Genomic DNA, 25,402 nt, shown 5'->3' with positions numbered 1-25,402 from the left:
CATCACATCCAATATGAACTATGGATGATGTTCTGTATGGAAACAACAAATGACTACGGATGATGTTCTGTACTGTAATTTATACTAAGTTATGTACTTTAGTACAACGGCCTGTCATATCCCTACTGAACCAAAACTATAGAGGATGTTCTACAGAATTAACAGGGGAGGGAATGTATACTTATTTATAAAAAAAATAAAAAAAATAACAGATTATTTACGGGTGTTCTGGGACGCATCACAAAATGGTACAACAGTACAACAGATCTTTGTAGAGAAGAACTTTGGAAGAACATAATAAGTAATATAATTCCTGATAGAGGTGATGTTGTTTACTGTTCACTGGGTTTTGAATGTGGAAACATGTACTGCCATAAATGTAACTAACAAGATTTACCTTGTGAATGTACTGACGGAGATTCTTCTTATTCAGAAATGCAAACAGCTCCTGGAAGAGATATAAACACTATTTATTACATTTAAAAAATAATAAAAATAATAATAATAATAAAAATATTTACAAAAATAAACAAACAAATACACAAAGAGTTTGCTCATAACGCTTTATAGGTAAGATCATAGATGGTGCAGTGGCACTGCTCTACCAGAGGGTGGCAGCATATACTATATATTGTCAGTAAGCAGGTCAGTGGGCGGGACATGGTGGAGTTAGAGTATGGGACTTTGCCATCTGTGACATCATCACCACTCGCTCGGACAGAAATCTCCCAGCAAAGAGCCTATTGTTTTGTTGTGGTCTAATGTTCTCACCAACTCTGAGTGAGAGAGCTGAGCTGTTCTGCTATATATGAAAGTAAACTAAATCCAATCATGTGCGAGTGTGATAGCTCTGTATAGCACAACAGATAGAGCACTGGACATAACACATACTGGAGATAACAGACAGAGAAAGAAACAAATGGGGTGTGTGTGAGAGAGAGAGAGAGAGAGAGAGAGAGAGAGAGAGAGAGAGAGAGAGAGAGAGAGAGAGAGAGACACACACACACAGGTAGACCTCTCGCTTTCTGACAGTAAGGATGAGAGGATACAGAAGACAATTAAACCAAAAACAAACCAGCGCACAACCAAAACACAGACAATCATGTACATGCACGCACGCACGCGCACACACACACACCTACACACACACACACCTACACACACACACACACACACACACACACACACCTGTCTGTCTGCATCCCCAGCAGTCTGCAGTAGGGCCATGAGAAGGGCCATGGCTTTAGTCTGGATCTGCTGGTTGGTCCTGGGGAGGAGGAGAGGAGGAGGAGAAGAGGAGAGGGTGAGAAAACGACAACGTCCAACGTTAACCCAATCTGAATATGGGATTCATTATATTAACGCTTTCATTCTGTTCTGATTCGCTGGGTCAGCCTGTCTAGTGTCTATCACCCTGATCTCTGCCAACTCTGGAATTGCATGTAGTGTTGGTCCTACCTGGGTTGCGTGTAGACTGGTGGGTGTGTTTTGAGTTCAACTATGCGCTAAACGTATTGCAGCTTATATGTTGACATTGTTTTGGTTCATTTGTACCATTATGTCTCAAGACCCATCAGTGAGACATTACACTGGTGTCACACACAACCGCCCCCCCCCCCCCCCCCCCCCCCTTCTGCTCCACCAACCAACAGACTCGTATGAAGACTACATGCAGTGGGGTGACAGGCTGAACTCCATAAGAACAGGGTCGCTACAATACAGATAGGGTAGGATGTAAAGCTTGTAAACAATATTGTATCTTAGCTAGCATGAAAACATGTCTAATGTTGAAACAGTTTGTTGGGTAGATTAAACACTTAATAAACAGTCATATATTTTGTGTATTTCCAGCTGTGTCCTTCATCATTAGCTGTACGTTACCTTGGCAACAATCTAATACATGACGGTCATATTTTTAAAACAACACCACCTTGGGGTAACTGACGCTCATTGGTTCATCACTCCCTATCCAGGGGTTTGATTGGTCGTTACAACCCCAGTCCTTTTTTGGTTTGGCTACTTACACCTGTAGGTGATTGATGAGCCTCTCCATAGTGACTTCCTGCTTGACTTGTAGGAACAGGCTGCTGCTGCTCAGCACCATGCTCTCCAGGATGTCCAGGGACACCTGCTGGATCAATGCATCCGCTACCTTGGCATTGACAAAATTGGCAATCTGAGAAGAGAGGAGGGGGGAGGGGCAAAGAGAGAAGGAGGGTGGGAGGGAGGGAGGGAGGGAGGGAGGGAGGGAGGGAGGGAGGGAGGGAGGGAGAAGAGCAAGAGTGGGGGAAGTAGGAGGGAGGGAGGGTGGGTGGGTTTGGAGAGAGAGAGAGAGGGGGGGGGGCAATATGTAAAACCTCTTTTCAATCAGTAAAAGCACTTTTATGGGGGTGGGGACACTTGTTGAATGGTTAGCCTTGCAATAATAGCATTGAGAAGACTGGCAAACTGAGAGAAGGAGATGGAGAGAGGGAGGTAAAAGAGAAGAGAGAGAGAGAGAGAGAGAGAGAGAGAGAGAAATAATGGGGAGGGCAAACAGTAATTCTGTAATCAGTAGTGGACAGACACAGACAGATACCAGCGATAGATAGACAGACAGACAGACGGATAGATACCTTCTTGATGAAGATAACAGAGAGGTTCTCCCAGGATACTATCCCATGATACATCAGCTCCATGAAGCCCGTCAGTGTGTGGGCCATGATCATACCGGAAGAGGACCTTATGGAGACACACACACACACATTATACAACTGTACTGTGACTGTATATTAACTGTAACTCCAACTTTGCCATCAGGACTCATTCCCATACATTCTTTGTATTTGTAAGTGTTTCCGACTTTGTCCTGAATGTTACAGTAAATGACTGACACTGGTAGTAGTGTTAGTCAATGAACAGGGAGTGTCTTAGAATCCCTACCTATCTAACCAGCTCATTCTAAAAGCGTTTGACGGGAGCCAGTAAGATAACGTGGGCCTGATTTTACAGTGGGCGTTGCCCTTGTTATTTGAACAGGCACTGCAGCAGAGACCTTTCAAAAGGGAGACTAACCATAGAACCACCTCATTCTCACTTCCTGCAATGCATCATGTAGTTCAACATGAGGAGTGCCATTGGTGCCCTCCCACAGCCCCCCCCCCCCTCCCCCAGAGCGGGCATAGGTTCCATGCACAGGTTTTGACTGAATGTGGCTGCTTTTTTCCCTTTCTTTATGTTGAAAGTTGGGGCGTGTTACAAATATGAACACACTGAATTTGTATATCTCTGTCCTGAAGATCCAGTGCAAGGTTTGTTTGAGACGTGTCCGGCAATCTCAAAAGTGTTGACAACAGCGTCTGTGTAAAAGTCCCGCCCACTCAGGAGACAAGGAACTGTTCCCTTTTCATCCCATTGTCAAAGCTTGGAATGTGTCACCTTCCTTATACAGCATCTGTAGCAATCTGGGAGCATCTGGGTGGGGTAGAGGTCTAAGCACTCGCCTGCCACCGCAGGAGAGACCCAGGGGAAATTCCCAGGTAGCGGTACCTCACGCTTGGTCAGTCATCCCTACAAACACTGTGTTCGCGGGTGGGAAGCCGGTGTGGTATGAGTCCTGGTCGTTGCAACAGCGACTCCTACTGGTCGGTCGGGCGCCTGTTCAGCAGGGAGGGGATCTGGCGACTCCACATGTATGTATATATACCACATGTACCAGACTGACAGTAGGGTAGTCTACACCCTCCCCAGACCAGCAGTAGGGTAGTCTACACCCTCCCCAGACCGACAGTAGGGTAGTCTACACCCTCCCCAGACCAGCAGTAGGGTAGTCTACACCCTCCCCAGACCGACAGTAGGGTAGCCTACACCCTCCCCAGACCATTAGTAGGGTAGTCTACACCCTCCCCAGACCGACAGTAGGGTAGTCTACACCCTCCCCAGACCAGCAGTAGGGTAGTCTACACCCTCCCCAGACCGACAGTAGGGTAGTCTACACCCTCCCCAGACCAGCAGTAGGGTAGTCTATACCTTCCCCAGACCAACAGTAGGGTAGTCTACACCCTCCCCAGACCAACTGTAGGGTAGTCTACACCCTCCCCAGACCAACAGTAGGGTAGTCTACACCCTCCCCAGACCGAAAGTAGGGTAGTCTACACCCTCCCCAGACCAACAGTAGGGTAGTCGTCACCCTCCCCAGACCAACAGTAGGGTAGTCTACACCCTCCCCAGACAGACAGTAGGGTAGTCTACACCCTCCCCAGACCAACAGTAGGGTAGTCTACACCCTCCCCAGACCGAAAATAGGGTAGTCTACACTACACCCTCCCCAGACTGACAGTAGGGTAGTCTACACCCTCCCCAGACTGACAGTAGGGTAGTCTACACCCTCCCCAGACAGACAGTAGGGTAGTCTACACCCTCCCCAGACTGACAGTAGGGTAGTCTACACCCTCCCCAGACTGACAGTAGGGCAGCGCAAACAGCAGGAAGGGAATACAAAAAGAAAAAAGGTCTGTTTTATAATGATGACTAGACAAGTTCTGGGGTTCTCAGAATGAGAATGAGGTTCATTACGTCATACATTCGAGGCATTCACCTACCAAACTTGTTCGAATGATCGGCTTGTGCTTAGAGTGCCTCGAGTTCGGTCTGAGCTTGGAAAGTCTGCCTTCTCCTACGATGCTCCATACACATGGAATACCCTACAACAGACTCTAAAGCTCGGAGCATTCCCGTCATTCATGGAGTTTAAAAGGCATTGCACTTGACCTATGTACTGAATCATGTAATTGTTTTTAATCCATCATTGTAGTAATTGTAATTCATTGTAATTAATAACTGTTATGATATTTGTGTTCTTTGTTAACTCGTCATCACTGTAAATGAGGGAAAGCTCAGTGCTTTCACGAGTATAAATAAAGGTTTGAAATGAAATTTGGCTTTGCTCACACAAGGAGGACAAGAATAAAAACATCTCTTCTCTTTTCTTCCTGTAATGGCAGTATTCCTGCGTAGGAGGGTGCTGGGGGGGGCTGGCAGTGGGATGTGTTGGTACACGTGCAGCAGTCACCTCAAATCTCAGCACCAGCGCTGTCTGTCAAAGCAACTCTGCATTCCACTGCATGCAGCCATGGGAACTAACCACCACACTGTCCTCCGTCTCACACTCCCACACTGCATTCCCACTCTATTCTCCTTCCTTATTCTCTCTCTTTCTTTCTGTTCCTCTTTTTTTTATCTCTCTTCTTTTATTTTTCTCCTCCTCTCTCTCTCACACTCACTCATACACTATCTATCTATCTCATACACTATCTATCTATCCATCTATCTACACAGTATGTATCTATTTGGGGTGTAACAATACACACATTTTAAGATTCTATATTCGATTAGTTACGCGTTAAATGCATTCAAACTGCAGAGCTCTAATTATAGATCATATAGTGTATATACTACGCAGCTTGGTCCGGCTCAGTAAAACACAACGTTTTCATTTCAAAGTTGTAAATAGTGAAAATGAGCGTTACAACCCTCCTGCCAGATACAGATACACAAACTAGAGACCTGAGGAAGAAAAAAAGAAGAGAATCATTCCGATACACTGTAGCTAATGGACCTTTTTATTCTGTATTTAGATTACACCCCTACATCTCACACACGCACACACACACACACACACACACACACACACACACACACACACACACACACACACACACACACACACACACACTTGTCAGGTATTCAGTACAGAAACAGGCTGTGAGCGTGCAGCTGTCATACACAAGTGCTTATTCTGGGAAAATGAAGCTTGGTAGAAAAACCTCAGGTATGTACTTAGTGTGAGGAGGTGCTTAGGAAATTATTTGGATACACTCTCATACTTTACAGTGTACACACATACGCATAGCCAAACTACACACACACACACACACACACACACACACACACACACACACACACACACACACACACACACACACACACACACACACACACACACACACACACACACACACACACACACACATACACACACACAATAGATCCAGAGACTAGGGGCTGTCTACTTTAGTCTACTAATAGAAGAGCTCCTTTGAGTTGACCAGAGATGTGGAGCTTCTTCAGGAAATAACAAATCAAGCTTGAAAAGAAGTACAAATAGAAATGATTACATCGACCAACAAGGTCTTGGTCAACTGGGTGGGTCAGCCCTACCAAAGACACACACATACAGACATGCACACGTGTGTGTGGTACTGACTCGTTAGCGTCCTCTACTATCTTGACCAACAGGGAGTGTCCGTCTCGGCTGATGAACTCCTGGGCGAAAGTGACGTCAGTGGAAACGGTGGCCAGCTGCTTCAGCGAATCACAGCGCACCCCTGAGTCTGAGCTCTGGATGCCCTTATACAGGTCCTCTGCACAGCGGCCCTACAACACACACACACACACACAAAATAGGTTTACGTTTTTATTTCAGGGCATATACAGACTAGAGTGTGGCCCCATTGACTTGGCATTAGTTGTGGGGCCAACTAGCCGGGGCTGCGTGTTTCCAGTATGAAGACCAGCAGGGGGTGAGAAGATTTGACAACATCATATGTAGGGAACAGGACCAGGGGTCCAGAATAACTCACCAAATGATAACTAACTGATAACCAACACTGCACTGCAGGGGGATCGGTCCAAGTGGTGGATGAGTGAGTGAGTGAGTGAGTGAGTGAGTGAGTGAGTGAGTGAGTGAGTGAGTGAGTGAGTGAGTGAGTGAGTGAGTGAATGTGCAGCCATCAGACTATACAATGCATCACTGTGCCTCACTGCGCACAGCGTGACAGTTACCATCTTCTATTGCATCACTGTGCAATACTACACCTACTGTAGACCTCAGTATATTTTTACTGTATTTATTTACTGTATATTTTATTCCATTTTTATTCTATTTTATTCTACTCTTATCTTAGGCAATTTGATTTGTTTTGTTATTCTTATTCGTGACCTGTTCTGTCTAAATGTTTAATGTTGAGCAATTTGCAGTGTCAAATTTCCCTCTGGATAATAAAAGTATTTCTATTCTATTCTATTCTAAAGGAACGAGTGAGTGAGTGAATGATTAAGTGAGTGAGTGAGTGAGTGAGTGAGTGAGTGAGTGAGTGAGTGAGTGAGTGAGTGAGTGAGTGAGTGAGTGAGTGAGTGAGTGAGTGAGTGAGTGAGTGAGTGCATGTGTGAGTAAGGGAACGAGTAAGCGAGTGAATGAACGATTAAGTGATTGAGTTAGTGGGTGAGTGAGTGAGTGAGTGAGTGAGTGAGTGAGTGAGTGAGTGAGTGAGTGAGTGAGTGAGTGAGTGAGTGAGTGAACAAGTAATTGAGTGAGTGAATGATTAAGTGAGTGAGTGGGTGAGTGAGTGAGTGAGTGAGTGAGTGAGTGAGTGAGTGAGTGAGTGAGTGAGTGAGTGAGTGAGTGAGTGAGTGAACGATTAAGTGATTGAGTTAGTGGGTGGGTGAGTGAGTGAGTGAGTGAGTGAGTGAGTGAGTGAGTGAGTGAGTGAGTGAGTGAGTGAGTGAGTGAGTGAGAGAGAGAGAGAGAGAGAGAGAGAGAGAGTGAGTGAGTGAACAAGTAAGTGAGTGAGTGAATGATTAAGTGAGTGAGTGAGTGAGTGAGTGAATGTGCGAGTAAGGGAACGAGTAAGTGAGTGAGTGAATGATTAAGTGATTGAGTGAGTGAGTGAGTGAACGATTAAATAATTGAGTGAGTGAGTGAGTGAGTGAGTGAGTGAGTGAGTGAGTGAGTGAGTGAATGTGCGAGTAAGGGAACGAGTAAGTGAGTGAGTGAATGATTAAGTGATTGAGTGAGTGAGTGAACGATTAAATAATTGAGTGAGTGGGTGAGTGAGTGAGTGAGTGAGTGAGTGAGTGAGTGAATGTGCGAGTAAGGGAACGAGTAAGTGAGTGAGTGAATGATTAAGTGATTGAGTGAGTGAGTGAGTGAACGATTAAATAATTGAGTGAGTGGGTGAGTGAGTGAGTGAGTGAGTGAGTGAGTGAGTGAGTGAGTGAGTGAATGTGCGAGTGAGTGAGTGGGTGAGTGAACGATTAAGTGAGTGAGTGATTAAGTGATTGAGTGAGTGAGTGATTAAGTGATTGAGTGAGTGAGTGAGTGAGTGAGTGAGTGAGTGACTTACTGACAAAGTAAAGGAGTATGTGAGGGAAAGCAGAGCAAGTGCTACTGCATGCAGACTAGGGCTGGGCGATTAAACGATAACGATAACTATCGCGATAAATTATTTCCTCGAAATAAACATGAAACGTGGTCGCAAAGTTTCGATATATCGATTTTCCAAGCTTGGCTCCGTTCAGCCTCGGCTCAGCACATTCACTAACAACAACCAACCTTACGTGATGACGTGCTACGCACAACAGCTAACAACCAATCAGTGAAGGAGATGGCCGAGAGCGACGGAGGCGGGCGACCCGGAAGGAGACCCAGAGCGGTAGGACTCACTCAACAACAAGGCTTGCTAGGCTAATTAGCTTGCACGGCGTTGTTTTATATATTTACGTGCCGAGTATGTGTGTGTGGTGAATTCTGAGGCCACGTTTATAGTAGTGGGGGTATACAGTGGAAGTCGTTTCAATATATTGTGGCGGAAGAGAGTATTTTAGTGTGATATTTAGCACATTGTCATGGAATACACCGCGTAGAAGCAACAGGCTGGCTAGGTTAACTAGCTTGCACGGCACTGTTTTATATATGTGTGTGTTTTGAATTCTGAGGCCACGTTTATAGTAGTGTGGGAGTGGACGTCGTTTCAATATATTGTGGCGGAAGAGAGTATTTTAGTGTCATATTTATTGTCATGAGATACTCCGCTTGTCGGCTAACTGCTAACGTGCGAGGACTGATGACGACATCAACTCGACTTGAGACATTCGCAGCAGCATATTAGAAGTTAATTAAACTTGACAGACATTATATCGACGATAATTATCGATATCGAATTATATGAAAATAATTTTATAATTTTATCACGATAACGTTTTTGGTCATATCGCCCAGCCCTAATGCAGACTCACCGGTGCCTTGGTCAGACGTAGAATACAGCCGTGTTTTATATCCAGACGATTCTAAAACACACAACACACATGGAAGAAACAATTTAAATACAATAAACATACACACACATGCATATCCACAGACAAATAACAGGGTAGAAACAATACACACACATACCGCTATAAATAACACATGCCTATATACGCGCACACACACACACACACACACACACACACACACACACACACACACACACACACACACACACACACACACACACACACACACACACACACACACACACACACACACACACACACACACACACACACACACACACACACACACACACACACACACACACACACACACACACACACACACACACACACACACACACACACACACACACACACACACAGCAGTGAACAGAAACACACACAGGGAAAGCCACATTGAGACAATGTAAATATAGACACCAACAAACTCTAAAAGAGCCAGGTCTGACTGCTGCTTTCACACAGTGCCTAGATATATAATTACCATGTAGGTGAGAGAGTGGGGGAGAGAGAGTGAAAGAGAGAGTGAGAGAAAGAGAGGGAGAGAGAGTGAGAGAGAGAGAGAGAAAGAGAGAGGATGAGGAGAGAGAAAGAGAGTGAGTGAGAGAGAGAGAGAGAGAACTTGGTCTAGGTCCACGGTTTGGAGTGAAGACGAAGCAGAAGACAATATCATCGCCCAGTTGGACCTGCTGTGTTACAACAAACATACTGTGCAACATCTCCCCCACAACACAGCAGGCTCACGGTGCAACATCTCCCCCACAACACAGCAGGCTCACGGTGCAACATCTCCCCCACAACACAGCAGGCTCACGGTGCAACATCTCCCCCACAACACAGCAGGCTCACGGTGCAACATCTCCCCACAACACAGCAGGCTCACGGTGCAACATCTCCCCACAACACAGCAGGCTCACGGTGCAACATCTCCCCACAACACAGCAGGCTCACGGTGCAACATCTCCCCACAACACAGCAGGCTCACGGTGCAACATCTCCCCCACAGCACAGCAGGCTCACGGTGCAACATCTCCCCACAACACAGCAGGCTCCTCTCAAGTCATATCCCATGTGTCACAGACGTAATGTCAATTCCTGACATTATAATGACTTCTATAGCTTTAGCCTAAGTAACCCCAACAGGGTCCAGGGAGGGGTCTCTGGGGTGACCCTGGCACCAGGCAGCCTCGTTTAGTAACAGCTGCTTTAAGCCTCTGCTTTAAGGACGCAATAGAGGGTGAGGTTACGCATTTCCTGTTGTATCCCCACTCTCCTTCTGCATTAGGTTGACATCAACGTCAAGCATTAGGTTGACATCAACGTCAAGCTTTAGGTTGACATCAACGTCAAGCATTAGGTTGACATCAACGTCAAGCATTAGGTTGACATCAACGTCAAGCATTAGGTTGACATCAACGTCAAGCATTAGATTGACATCAACGTCAAGCATTAGGTTGACATCAACGTCAAGCTTTAGGTTGACATCAACGTCAAGCTTTAGGTTGACATCAACGTCAAGCTTTAGGTTGACATCAACGTCAAGCTTTAGGTTGACATCAACGTCAAGCATTAGGTTGACATCAACGTCAAGCTTTAGGTTGACATCAACGTCAAGCTTTAGGTTGACATCAACGTCAAGCATTAGGTTGACATCAACGTCAAGCATTAGGTTGACATCAACGTCAGTTTGCACCATGACGCTCACTGAAAGAATGGCTTATCACAGTATTGTTAGTACAACTGTAAGACAGCACCGCGAGTCCTGTTCACTTTTAGTAGCTCAAAAGTCATTTGAAATAATGGCTTATTATCACAGTAACATCATAGCAAAGCGAATACCAACTGTTTCAAAGTGAATGCTAACCGTGTGTTTGCTATTGGCTATTTGGTGATAGATTTGGCCTAGCGCATGTTGTGTAACTTCAATCAATGCGAGAAGGCGTCACATCTATGACACAAGTGTGTCCTTGTAAAGGCCATGGAGTCAAACACTTGAACAGATATTTTGCTTGACAGTATCAGCCCTGTTTCAGGTTTGACCCGACTCGCTGATTCAGTCATATAGAGGACTAGTGGAGATTTAGCTCACTGAAACAGCTGCTTGCTGTCTGTTTGAGGTTTAAACACAGAGTGATCCGACTCATCCATTCAGTCATGCAGGCAGAGGGGCTTTGAAGACTCGAGCAGAGGTTCAACTCACCGACTCAGTAATGTATGTCTGGACTCCATCAGCATACTGCATAGCATAGTTATCAGGACCTGGGAGGTTCCACCTGTATATATATATACATACACACATACACACACACACACACACACACACACACACAAGTTACAGTATACAAACAAAGACATCTAAAACAGTATGAACATATTGTACATGTGTCCAAAGACAAAAACACACACACAGGTTGGTATCAAGAATGTAGCCCAATTATACCAGCTAACTGACGCACAAAACGCACAATGACACATTTGTCAACAGGGACTTGAATAACTGCATAGACTGACAGAGACAGACAAATAGAAACACACACACACACACACACACACACAGACACACTTAATTAACTTACCCATCACAGACCTCCTTTATAACTGCAGAGAGAGGCTTTTTCTGTAGAGACACATCAACATAAGATGGTTAGCCACACACACACACACACACACACACACAAACATGCACACAAAACCTAAAACCGCACACCTGTTGTCTGAATACAAGTCATAATAACAAGGAACAAGCTACTATCAAAGTATTTCCTCTTGTTGTATAGTACACACTTGTGTAATACTATGTTTTCATAGGGTTATACTACCACAGCTTTCTCCTTGGCTGCAAACACTTAAGATTTTTTTCTGAAGAACAGAAATCTGAGGATTCCCCCCACACTTTAGTTTAGTTTGCCACTGAACAATGTGCCCTCAACAGGCAGATCCGTCTTCATGCATAAATAAAAGCCAGACTACTTCCTTGTTGGAGTCTTAGCTATCCTGCTATTAGTGGTCAACCCAGTGGTCAACCAATCAAATGTCTTGGGATTCTGTGGTAGACCCAATAGCTGGCCTGTTATTAGTGGTTGCTAAGGAGGTCAACCAATCCGTTTTTTGGTTGAGTTCCGCCGGGGCAATGAGGAGTAGTTGTTTAACTCTGCTGGGCCAATAGGAATGATCCTGGGGCAGAGCCATGTGTCTAAACAGAGTTCTGCTATTGGAATCAGCAGTCCCTAATGGCTCCTGGTAGAATGTTCAATAGGTTAATGTTGCAACAGATGGAGCAAAAGTTAAAATCAGGAGGACTACCTTGCATCATACTTCACTATCCAATCAGTCTAAACACTGGAGAAGACTTCAACTCATTGGTCTTTGTCATTGCATATCATCTAATTATCCAATCAGTTTAGCCTAAGCACAGACACACCTTCACTCACGCCTTCACAGGAACCAATCACACATGTCTGCTGGTCTTTATAGACCTTGTCCTGCTCCGTCTCCCTGTTGCCGTCATTCTGGTGTTGCTGCTTGTTTCTCTCTACCGTTCCATCTCATGCTATGTGTTGTGATGGGTTTTCCCTATGCTACTACAGTCTTTGGCATTATTAGAATAATATCAAATAGAGAATGATTACATTGGCTACTCTTCAAAGCAGGCTTTTATTAATCAGAAGTAGCTATATTGGGGCTGGTTTTACAGCAGAAGCCCGGTGGTTCAGGGGACGAGAGGGGTTGACAGGAGCATTCAGATCAGCTTCCCTGTTGTCAATTAAGAGCCTGGTTTAATCATCTTGTGGGGCGGCGTGGCTCAGGGGTAGAGCGGGTTGTCCAATGATCCAAGGGTTGGTGGTTCGAATCCCGCTCAAGCCCATGTCCATCCCACTGCCGTTGTGTCCTTGGGCAAGACACTTAACCTACTTGCCTCGTATGAATGTGTATGCATGTGAATGAATGTTGGTGGGGGCCGTAGGCGTTGATTATTCGCCACGCTTCCGTGAGTCTGCCTCAGGGCAGCTCTGGCTGCAATTGTAGCTTACCACCACCGGTATGACTGTGTATGAACGAATAATGGACTCTGTGAAGCGCTCTGGGTCAGTGAAGAGCGCTATATAAATCCAAGTCATTATTATCATTATTATTATCTTCGACAAGCAGCTTTTACCTTCTAATAGCTACTCTGTTATTACAGACATTTGGATCTTCAGCTTGGCTACCAGTTCACAACATGTTGGTTATGGCTACATGCAGTGGGATTCAGATGTGCAGCAGGGCTCTAGTGTCAGGCCTTCATTCTGCATTCCCAGATGGACCATTCTCAGTAACAAATGCATCTTCATCACCTGCCTTCCCATAGACAGGTTTTTTGTTTATAAACATACCATGTTCGAGCCAATAAGCAGTACCCCGCTGAATCACGTGACTGAGTTGCCCCCTACCTGCGTGAGCTGCTGCACTCGAAAAGTACAACGGGGCTCTATGGAGAAACCATGACACTCCCCTGACTAAAAGTGTAATGGAGCTCTATGGAGAAACCATGGCACCTCCCTGACTAAAAGTGTAATGGAGCTCTATGGAGAAACCATGGCACCTCCCTGACTAAAAGTGTAATGGAGCTCTATGGAGAAACCATGGCACCTCCCTGACAAAATTTAATGCAGCTCTATTGAGAAACCATGGCACCTCCCTGACTAAAAGTGTAATGCAGCTCTATTGAGAAACCATGGCACCTCCCTGACTAAAAGTGTAATGCAGCTCTATTGAGAAACCATGGCACCTCCCTGACTAATGTTTGTTTAGTCAGGAATGAAAACGTCTGGATGTAATTTAGCCAAATCAGCATGACTGGAGTGTGAGTCTTTCACCTTTTACATAATCTAGCTTTGGCATAGATTGGTTGTTTAGATCGCTAGCATGGCTAACAAATGCAAATATATTGTAGTCTGCCCTGTTGTTGTGGCCTGACGTGGACGGGAAACCTGGCTTCATACAAGGGCTGATGATGACAAAGGTTTTCAGGTTGCTTTATGTATACGTCAGACTCAGTGTGCGCACGCATCTCCAAAGCAGAAAGGAACGTAATCCTAGATATGTAAAAGGTGAAAGACTCACACTCACAGCAGGCCATGGTGATTTGGCAAAATGACATCCAGCCGTTTCAATTTGAAACAACTTTTAGTCAGGGGAGTGCCATGGTTTCTCCATAGAGCCCCATCGTATTCTTTTAGCACAGCAGCTCGTGCAGGTCCGGGGCAACTTAGTCACGTGACTCAGTTGGTATTGCTGATTGGCTGATCACTGGCTCATGTGAGTATCACCCAGGTGTTCTCAATTGCTCATAAGTGGCTTAAAGTATTAACACTGCACTTCATATCTTCTTGACATGAATCACATACACAGGAAACCAGTTCCACAACTCATTAACTCCGAATTCTCATGTGGGTTAAACTTGCATATTGCATTAGGCCTACCACACGCCTACCCCACACACAGGCCTACCACACACAGACCTACCACACACAGACACAGACCTACCACACACAGACCTACCACACACAGACCTACCACAGGCCTACCACACACAGACCTACCACACACAGACCTACCACAGGCCTACCACACACAGGCCTACCACACACAGGCCTACCACACACAGGCCTACCACACACAGGCCTACCACACACAGACCTACCACACACAGGCCTACCACAGGCCTACCACACACAGGCCTACCACACACAGGCCTACCACACACAGACCTACCACACACAGGCCTACCACACACAGGCCTACCACACGCCATCACGTTGAGCTACACAAGGCACAGCACTGTCAGGCTCACTGCCCCCTCGGCAGACTAGAGCACAGGTTACATCCACCCCAGTGAGACACATTTTGGCCGAATATCCATCGTTTTTTCCCCTTTACCATAGAAATCAATTTGTAGGAAGTCACTTACAAATTGAAGGTGTTCTGAACATTCAGACACTAAAAGTCCTGTTCAGTCTTGGAGAAAACAAAAGCAAAATGTGAATTTCGGTTAGTATTTCACTAGTCCAGTACAGTAGGCGGTAATAAAACAAGGACTGGAGTACTTGATTACCTGTGTGCCCATCCCTATGCATGTGTATGTGTCTTACCTGGTCTAGTTTAGTTTAGTTTATTCGGATCCCCATTAGCCATTGCCACAGGCATAGGCTACTACTATTGTATGAGCTGAGGGTAGTAAGCCCCTGTATGTGTCTTACCTGGTCCAGTTGTATGAGCTGAGGGTAGTAAGCCCCTGTATGTGTCTTACCTGGTCCAGTTGTATGAGCTGAGGGTAGTAAGCCCCTGTATGTGTCTTACCTGGTCCAGTTGTATGGGCTGAGGGTAGTAAGCCCCTGTATGTGTTTTACCTGGTCCAGTTGTATGAGCTGAGGGTAAGCCCCTGGCATCTGTATGGCTATCTTCACTATGTCCTTCTGTTGTGGCATCCTGGAATCTGTAGACACACCCTGAGGGAGACAAGATGCAGGACAAGGGAGATGAATGGGGGGAGGGTGCCTGTGTGGCGTCTCTACAATTTGTAGCCGCATTTCTGCAGACCCCTCTCTGATTGGTTGAGCTCCATTTCTGCAGACCCCTCTCTGATTGGTTGAGCGAAGCCCCTCTCTGATTGGAAATGTACTACCAGATTCGCGTATAACGTTATTTCGCGTGACTTCGCGGTTTATTCATAACGTTATGCACATTTCACAACACAGCCAGCTGTCAGAAACTGTACATTGTAACGTTGTTATTTCGCGGCCTGCCCATTTGATGTTCCCAAATCATATTCAGAAAGTATCACAGACTTCTATTGACCAAGGAATTAGTTATTATTAGTAAGACACAACATTTCCGTAGCAACAATTGACCACCAGACTCTTTCTCTTAAGGCATTAACTGGGTTAATTAATATAAATGTTATATTGTAACTGTCTAGTTACACATTGGTTTCCGAAACATGTATGTTCCAGGCTGCACTTAAAACTTTGATTCTGAGAGAGCTCTGGTCAGCGAAGCCGGCGAGCGATTATTATTGGTTTTTAATGACAAACCAATTACATAATCCTATCCAACATATGTGTAAAGGCACACACAACATATTCCAGTTAACGGTATATTTTTTTAATGATTCGTTATGGCGTAATCAATACTTCCATGCGTATAAATTGCGTTCGTGACCTCCATGTTTTGGGGCTATTCATCAGAAAACTCGGATCCGGGATTCGGCTCCCATCCGTCGGGCAACAACTGTGGGTTTTCAGCCTCTCTCTCTGGAGCTTAACGGAGTTTCGACTCCTGGCTAGAGGAGCTTGTCGCGGCTCATGCGCATGCGCGCGCTCGGCCAATCAGAGAGGGGTCTGCAGAAATGGCCTCAACCAATCAGAGAGGGGTCTGCAGAAATGCGGCTACGAATTGTAGAGACGCGCCTGTGTGGACCTGTATGTTTCTGCTGTGCTATAATGGCAGCGAACCCCTTGGAGAGCATAATACAATAGAGATACATTGACTGGAATCAATGAGATGAATACACGTTAAGACTGCGAAATGAATAAAGAAATTAAGATAAATAAGTAAACACACACAAAAGAGTGGAGTCTAGACATTCCTTCCTATTTTAGGTTTGCCTAGTTTATAACATATAAACTTAACATTATAGACATATTAACATATAAACTTCACTAGTTTATAGCATCAACCCTATATTGCTAAATGAATCACAGAAGTTTCTTTGGCTTCAGAAATTGGCAGTGTTAGGGGTGGGAAAGCTGGTGGGTGGGTCCTGGTTGTTGTAAACAGCGACTCCTACAGTTCGGTCGGGGCGCCTGCACAGCGAGGGAAGGATCTGGAGGGAGGTAGTGTGACCTTCCACACATTACACTCTCCCAGTGAGAGTCTGCGCTGCCAGGCTGGCTGCTGGCTGGCTGCACATGTGTCGGAGGAAAGCATGTGATAGTCTCCGGCCTCCCGGACCAACAGTAGGGGGGGGGGGGGTGCGCAACAACCAGGAAGGGGGTTGGGAATTGGCATAACGACTAACAGTGGGATGGGAGAAAATCGGAAAAAGGAGGGGGGGAAAAGATAATACAAAATATATATATAAGAATAAAAATGAAGGTGAGGTAGATAATAAAAGATTAAATAGATAAAATATGAAATAAAAATAAAGGGTCTGATCTGCTGGACAGGTGAGACTGTATACTCTATCAATAATAATAACATAATGTGTGTATGTGCAGCCCCCCCTGGTATAATACAGATTCCATCCTAAGTCAACCCCATGTGCAAATATATATATAGCTAACCTAAGTCTACTCTGTGCAATGTGCAATACTCCATACTCTAGTCTGAATCTTAGATCTTAGATTATCAGATTATCAATACATATAAATGTGCGTATACAAATAAGATCCACGGTGCTAGTAAATTAATAAGTGATGTGGGAGTCCTTGTGCAAGGTGCAGCAGAGCCTGTGCAGGGTTCAGCAGTTAAGAGTTCTAAAGTTCTCCATCCGTTAGTTCTCCATCCGTTAGTTCTACATCCGTTAGTTCTCCAGCCATTGGCCAAGTCAGTCCTTGCCCACGGTTGTGGAGCCTAACGGCTACTGCCAAGTTAATTGGCATGAACACACACACTGTACCTTCACACGCACACACTGTACCTTCACACGCACACACTGTACCTTCACACGCACACACTGTACCTTCACACGCACACACTGTACCTTCACACACTCACACACACACACTGTACCTTCACACGCGGGGTTGCACCGATCCGACTTTTTCAGTCCCGATACCAATACCGATCCCTGGGCCGATACCGAGTACCGATCAGATACCCATTGTTCAATTAATAAACTGTATGTCTCACTGTGTGGAAGAGACTGGGATCATTCTTTTGTGCAAGGCAACATCAGGCTTGACTTAAAACATTACTTTCCTAACTTAGTGAAACAAAATGTAACGAATTAACACATCATATAAATGTACTGAATTGTTATTTATTATTATATTATTGTAAACGACCCTCTAGGTAGCGTCATTCGGTTTGTGTGTGATAGGGAACTTTTATTTTGAAGCACCGCCAAACCGGAAGCAGCTACCGCGAGCATGAGCTCAGCTTGACGGATGAAATGAAGGTTTAGGTTACGGCTCAAAGGAAAGAGAAATCTCTGTGAATATCTTCGTTATTCTTTTGTTATTTGGAAATGGTTTACAAGGTAACTGCTGTGCACTTTCTATGGTTTTAATATTTGGTTTGAACTCACTTTTGTTTGTGTTTTTGACAACCTAAAGTTAGTCCTGTACTGTGAGGAATACGATGTTTTCTTGCTAGCTTGGTCATTGCAAATTGCTAGCTTGCCTACACATTTAATAAGGTCCAGAGTACCAGCATTTTAAGAGTTTTTGTTTGCTTATAGATCCGGAAAGAAGACTTTTATGTGGTTTATGGTTAAGCCCCCTGTTGGAGAGAGAGGACAAGGTACTGGGATGTCAAATTGTCCTATTTAGTGATATGGGCTGTTTATTTTATATTTGTATTAATTTATGTATTTGGCTATGTCACTGTTATTGGAAGCCATTTGTGTCAAGTGTTATGTTAGCTTTATTGAACAATGTGAATGTGGCACTTATGTATATCTAATGTATATCTGTATATATATAATGTATATATCTGAGTATCTTTTCGTTGTCTTTCTTTGTCTTTTCACTTCAGCTCTTACGTTGTGAACTGAAAATAAACATTCATGAAACACCAGTAAAGGAGTCCATCCATCACTCTCCCAGGGATGCTACAATTATATAATACAAAATAATATAAAAAAAAATGCAATACCCGATCCAGCTATTTTAGTCATATCGGGCCGATATCTGATATCAATATCGGATCGGTGCATCCCTACTTCACACGCACACACTGTACCTTCACACGCACACACTGTACCTTCACACACACACACACACACACTCGACCTTCAGACGCACAAACTCGACCTTCAGATACACAAACTCGACCTTCAGATGCACAAACTCGACCTTCAGATGCACAAACTCGACCTTCAGATGCACAAACTCGACCTTCAGATGCACAAACTCGACCTTCAGATGCACAAACTCGACCTTCAGACGCACACACTTGACCTTCAGGCTAAATGTCAGCCTCCTAGGGCGGAAACTGTGGCTGCCAGAAGGTGGGGAACTTTTTGTGGACCGACAAAGGGAGCTAGAGCTGCTGGTCGCAGCTAATAAAAGTATACAAAGACCAAATCAAATAGCTTACTGTACTACAATACTAGTAGTCCAGTCATTATATGAAAAAACCTAGGACAAATTGCAACAGTAGCAAATTCAACTGATTTTGTATCCTCATTATGTCCTTAGTGAGGGAAAAGAAGTCCCAAGGAATCCCATCATGGGAAAGTTTTGAAAACGACCTATATTCATATCGAAAAATGCCTGTTATAACATAGTGGTGAAAATTGTACTTTTAGATATCACTATAAAAACTCACAAGCTGATTACACACACAAAGACAAGAAAAAAAGTCAATCACAACTTCATTGAATTATTCTGTTTACTCATGCAAATCACACATTATCTTATTTGATATGCACCAATTAGCATACACGCCAGAACTAATCAAAACATTTGATAAAGAAATTTTTTTCTTCTTGGAATATTAGTAGATAGGCTCTGTGGAGCTCAGTCCACGAGAATGGGGCTCAAGGGTTTATGTCCGTGGGGATAGGTCCATGGAGATGGGGTTTTTTATAATAGGCGGAAAATTACATATTTGTACAGCATGAAAAACACTACATGATTCTTGCACAAAACTACATGGGCTTAACATAAATTTGGTATGTCTGTATAGGGGAGGCTTGTAGGTACCCATGTAACCCATTTCCATTAACATATATTGAGGTAGAAGGCCAAGGGACCATTTGAAAAATGGTGATGGCCATATTTCCCTCCCCAAAAAATCGTCTTAACTTTGAATAATTAGGTATGTAGCCCCCTTTCCAATGAGGTAACATGACATGGTTGGTCTCATTGGAAACCCGAGGTTGTCTAGACTCTAGAATCAAATGGTATCTTTACTTTTGAGCTACCTCAAAATTTGAACGCGTCACAATCTCTGAAAGACAGTGTCGTCAGTGATCCTGCCAGCAATCAAGTACATTGAAAAAAAACACATTTCCCATGATGGGATTCCTTGGGACTTTTTTTCTCTCACTAAAGACATATTGAGGATACAAAATCAGTTGAGTTTGCTAATGTTGCAATTTGTCCTAGTTTAGCCTAATTCTGGCCTATAATGACTGGACTATAGGGCTGTCGATTACGATGAATTGAAAATGGGGGACCCTGATGTAAACAAGACGAAAGTCTTTCTCTGGTCTGCATCCCCTTAACAATTGTATGTATTGAGCTGTACTGTACTGTACCCATTCTGCAATCTGTTAATAAAGTTTTCATTCATTCATTCATTCAGTCTTAAATACTTCAAAGCTTCGTTTGATGGGCATGGGATTCGAATAAGAAAATAAAATTTGAATATATTAAAAAAAAATATATATATATATATATATTTTTTTTTTTTTTTTTTTTGCTAAATCAACTCTGCCTCTCTTTGTTAACTACAACAAGCAATTCTGTTTGTTATTTAAGATGAGGTCGGACTCTGCACTGACAGATTTGTGTTCATTGTGCTGCTTTTATAAAGCCTTAAATGACGGCTTACAATATTTCATGAAAGCAAAGTGTTTCGTTTGTCTAAGATTTAAAAAGGTTTAAACTTTACAGCACTGACAAAGTTGAACAAAGTGCTGTACAAGTCCCACAACATAAAAAAAATATTTAAATTTTTTTTATAAATTTTTTTTATCTCGAAGCTTCGAATTTAAATTGAATCTCGGCCCTGAAGCTTCGAATTCCAAAGAAAAATCGAAGGTCAGCCCTATACAATACAACAATACAATACACTTAAAACACTTAAGAAACACTTAACTTTGAAACACAGCCCTTTGGTTGCATGCTGCCGTTTCAAGCTGTGAATGGGTTTTGTGTTTTGTTGATATTGTGAGTGCAGGCGGTCGGGTGGCGTAGTGGAGATTGCGCTCGTCATCAATGCAAGAGGCTGCGGTCTCGACTCCCGGAGTCAGCATTGCCTGCGGCTTGGGCTGGTCGTCATACTACTCGTTTGGCTGAGTTAGCAGGAGGGAAGTCGTGGGTGGTAATCTGCCGTTGTGGACAGCGACGCCTACAGGTCAGGTCAGGGCGCCTGCTCAGCGAAAGGCAGGAAGTGGTGAAGGCAGCGTAACCTCCCACGCGTTACACTTGAGAGTCCACGCTGTCAGGTAATAAGAGAGCCGCTGGCTGTCTCTGCATGTGTCGGAGGAAGCATGTGGTAGACTTCAGGGTTCCCTTTTACCGACCAGTAGGGGGAACATGCGCACAACGACCAGGTAGGGGAGGGGGGGAATTGGCATAACGACTAAATTGGGATGAGAGGAAAAACATAGAAAAATCAGGCGGAGAAAAAGAGAATTAAAAAAATAAAGATATTCTGAGTGCAGCTGAGTCACCGGCTGGTGAACCCAGGGCTCCAGTCAAAAGCTCACACTTTCATTTTAAAACTGAAGTTGTAGAACACGATGTTCCTCTTTCATAGTGTATTCCCAGTACACAGAGTGAAGCTGAGTGTGTTGTGGTAAAGGTTGAGCTTGGGTTAGGGGTCTCTCTTTATTTCCACTCTACAGTAAGGATAGAGCTGAGGTCAAGGGTCTCTCTCTTTCTTTCCACTCTACAGTAATGATTGGGCTGAGGTCAAGGGTCTCTCTCTTTCTTTCCACTCTACAGTAAGGATAGAGCTGAGGTCAAGGGTCTCTCTCTTTCTCTCTGCTCTACAGTAAGGATAGAGCTGAGGTCAAGGGTCTCTCTCTTTATTTCCACTCTACAGTAAGGATAGAGCTGAGGTCAAGGGTCTCTCTCTTTCTCTCTGCTCTACAGTAAGGATAGAGCTGAGGTCAAGGGTCTCTCTCTTTGTTTGTTTTCTCTCTCTCTCCTTGTCCATCTCTCAAGCAGTTGTTATTCATTACACGTCTGTCTCTCTCCATATTCTTTCTCTTAACTGCCCGCTCTCCTACTCGTTTATCATTTGCTCTCTCAAGTGCACATGCACACACACACACACACACACACGCATCCATTTCCTCCTCAGCCTTCAGATACCATTCCCAGTGGATACAGAGGAAGCTCTTGTCATGCCCCCCATAACACTCTCTCTCTCTCTCTGTCTCCCCCTCCCCCTCTCTCTGTCTCCCCCTCCCCCTCTCTCTCAGCATATGGAAACAATATAGCAAGACCTAAACTCTTCTGCATATGCTTGAGCTGATGAAAGGGAGGAATGGAAGTGCGTGTGCATGTGTGTGTGTGTATGTGTGTGTGTGTGCATGTTATTAATCAACCACCTATTAAATCTCCCACACGGTTACTGCACTCGACAAATAGCATGAGTCTACAAACTACAAAAGGCTGGATAATTTATTGCAGGTTGTTTGGGTTGTTCCTGTCAAAATATTGATACCATTACTGTTCTGTTCCCCCTAAGGCAGTCCTTCATGACAAAGACTACCACCAAAGCAATTATCAGAGACATAATTAGCCACTTTTTCACCCACAGCTCAGCTGGCTGAGACAACAAGTGTTTTATTTAGCCAGCCATACATTAACCCTTTCATGAACTTGAGGTAAGCAGGTACTGTAGAAAATTAAATTCAACAGTCAGATTGATAGTTCTTTGTGTCATTGGGAATGGGAAGTGAAGTAGACGCCATTCTGGAAGGATTTCCCAATTCCCAGTGCTGAGACATCAGGTCTGAGACTTGAGTAACTGATGGTTAATCAACAGTCATTAACATACAGTTTCTCACTAGGTGCATTAGGTACTTAGCCTAATCGTTATTAATTATTGTACCTCTAAGGTCTAAGGTCAGTCGTTAGCCATAAATGATGAGTGAGCACAGGCTAGTCTGAGATATACTGAGATATACTGTCAACTACTGTCCTGATACAACAGCACCATTGGTCACTCTGTACTGAATATAATCTTAAATCTTTAGGGGATTTATGGGATTGTAGATTTGTTCTTATCCGTCTAAAAAACAAGGCAGATTATGAGTCAATGAATTGAAGAGTGAGTTCCGGGTGATTATGTTGTTGCTTAGTCATAACAAAGCCTGTCTTTTTACCCTTCAGGCTGTGTATCAGTCTTGGCTGGGAATTGTTTTGGGTGCAGACTTGCAGACTACCCCTGCCTGAGAACTAGCTAGTGTGCCTGTGCCTTGACCCAGGCTGAGCCCCCTCTGACTGAGACAGTTTCAGTGTTTCAGATGCAAGGTTAATAGAGCCCAGCCGTATGGAAGAATGTTCACTATGGCCGTAGCCTCTAGCAGAGATGAAGATGAGCTAGTAAGTACAATAACTTGACCATGCAAAATAGCGGCCCATGGTTCCCGGGGATGGTAGAGCAGTTTGAGGGACTCATTTTATTGGTCTAACTGCCCACATTTTGATCTCAAGACAGATCTTCACTGGGCTATTATCAAAAGGCCCGGTCCTTTCCAGTCTAATGACTGAGCACTTTGCTTCCTCCATGACGTGTCTCTACACGCATCAGGCCTCCTAAAGCTGTGTGATTTGTTCAAAGCCAACAAGGGGAAGGGTAAGCTGTGTCGTTTCAACACAAACTTCCCTAAAACCTTGAATCTAAATAAAAAAAATCCCCACCAAGGAGGCGACCGCAGTAGCGCTTCTACCCTTGATCCCCTACCAAGCTCCAGGGTGTGTTGACATGCCAATTAATTTCCGCATCCCGGACCAATGGGCTGATTGGGCGCATGATGTCAGAGCGGTAGAAGGGTGGGGGCTCACCGCCCACCAGGGTCATCTCCTAACCGTGCCTGTACCTGTATATATCCGTCTGCTTATCCCCTCTCTGCCTCACCTCGTGGATTTAGTAGACGCAGTGGGATTCACAGCATTGTCACAACATGTCGTGCTACACTACCATTACAGTTTACCGTAAACAAAGAGGCCTATTAAGATGTTAGATCCTAATATGAAAAACAATATGATTAATGTTCTTTCTATGCCTTACCTTGATTTAGTCTATTTTGCTGCTATCTATTTTATGCAATAATTCTGTGCTAATTTTATGCCTGACTTTTTTTTTTATTGCTGTGAAGTACTTTGAGCTGCAATTCTTGTATGAAAGGTGCCATACAAATAAAGTTTATTATTATTATTATTATTATTATTATTATTATTATTATTATTATAAACTTTACATTACGTGACGCAATGACAGCACAGCGCCACAACTCACTGGACACGAATGTTGTTTAATAATAATCATCTGCTAGTTGATTACAATCACCTGTTGTTTGAAGACCTATGGAATACTATGAGTAATATGAAAAGCTGAAAACCAAACCCATTCCTCTGTGTCACTCTGTAACAAGCACTGAGTATATAGGCTACCCGACGATTTCTCTGGGAATATAAAAATAACCACTAGTCGAATTACCTCTGCTCTGACACATAGCTGGTATGGATGGAGGGGATGACAGTTTACTCAGTGCCATTCTCACCTGTCACTACACAGTACACACCTGACTCTGAATGCTTCAATCACTGCCATAGTAACGTGCCTACATCAGCATTAAGACATAGCTTGTAGGAACAATACGTTAATTTTGACAATCAGTTCTTCTCAGACGTCATCATACAATTACGATTTATGAACTTTCAGAAAACCTATCCTACACCACAGCTCTCGTTTACCCATTGAGAAGAATGACGCTTCAAAGCCAAAACAAAAAGGTCATCAGGACAGCCCTACTGCTTTTAATAACCTAACGGTTACTCCATAACATGTGTATTCTACCTAGTATTTAAAAGAAAATGGTTTCCCAAGCGGAGTGTTTCTTTGTCCGTGCCTGTTTGCATCTGTCCGTTTGTACAGCCGGAGTAATCTAAACCACAAGCACACCCAGGCCTTTTGTTAGGACAGCAGACTCATAAGTGTGTCACACACAGACCCCCTGAGCTGACCCTTCTCTCTCTCTCGCTCAACCCCTGTCTCTCTCTCTCTCTCTCTCTCTCTCTCAACCCCTGTTTTTATTTGCCTCTGGGGGATGTGTGATCTTTCAACTGCTTGGAATTCCAATCTTGACAGAGCAACACACACACACTTTGAAGTCTGTTGTCATCTGCACCAGCATGGT

At 44.1% G+C, this 25,402-nt stretch overlaps 1 protein-coding gene across 1 annotated transcript in view; it reads right to left on the bottom strand.

Annotated features, from left to right (window-relative positions):
* The window catches only part of elmo3 (engulfment and cell motility 3), a 52,669-nt gene that overhangs the window by 26,019 nt on the left and 1,248 nt on the right, over nucleotides 1–25,402 (bottom strand). The window contains exons 2-10 of the mRNA XM_084334260.1: nucleotides 15,483–15,581; nucleotides 11,670–11,710; nucleotides 11,294–11,366; nucleotides 9,055–9,105; nucleotides 6,245–6,414; nucleotides 2,616–2,721; nucleotides 2,025–2,176; nucleotides 1,189–1,267; nucleotides 398–448 (exon numbers count right to left, since the gene is read on the bottom strand). Coding sequence (XP_084190386.1) covers nucleotides 398–448; nucleotides 1,189–1,267; nucleotides 2,025–2,176; nucleotides 2,616–2,721; nucleotides 6,245–6,414; nucleotides 9,055–9,105; nucleotides 11,294–11,366; nucleotides 11,670–11,710; nucleotides 15,483–15,560 — 801 coding nt within the window. The 5' untranslated portion in view covers nucleotides 15,561–15,581. The remainder of the gene's footprint in view (nucleotides 1–397; nucleotides 449–1,188; nucleotides 1,268–2,024; nucleotides 2,177–2,615; nucleotides 2,722–6,244; nucleotides 6,415–9,054; nucleotides 9,106–11,293; nucleotides 11,367–11,669; nucleotides 11,711–15,482; nucleotides 15,582–25,402) is intronic.

The sequence above is a fragment of the Notolepis coatsorum genome, assembly GCF_963971535.1.
Source record: "Notolepis coatsorum genome assembly, chromosome: 18".
Classification (NCBI taxonomy): domain Eukaryota; kingdom Metazoa; phylum Chordata; class Actinopteri; order Aulopiformes; family Paralepididae; genus Notolepis; species Notolepis coatsorum.
Note: the sequence above shows the minus strand (reverse complement) of the source record. Positions and strands in the feature narration are given on the sequence as shown.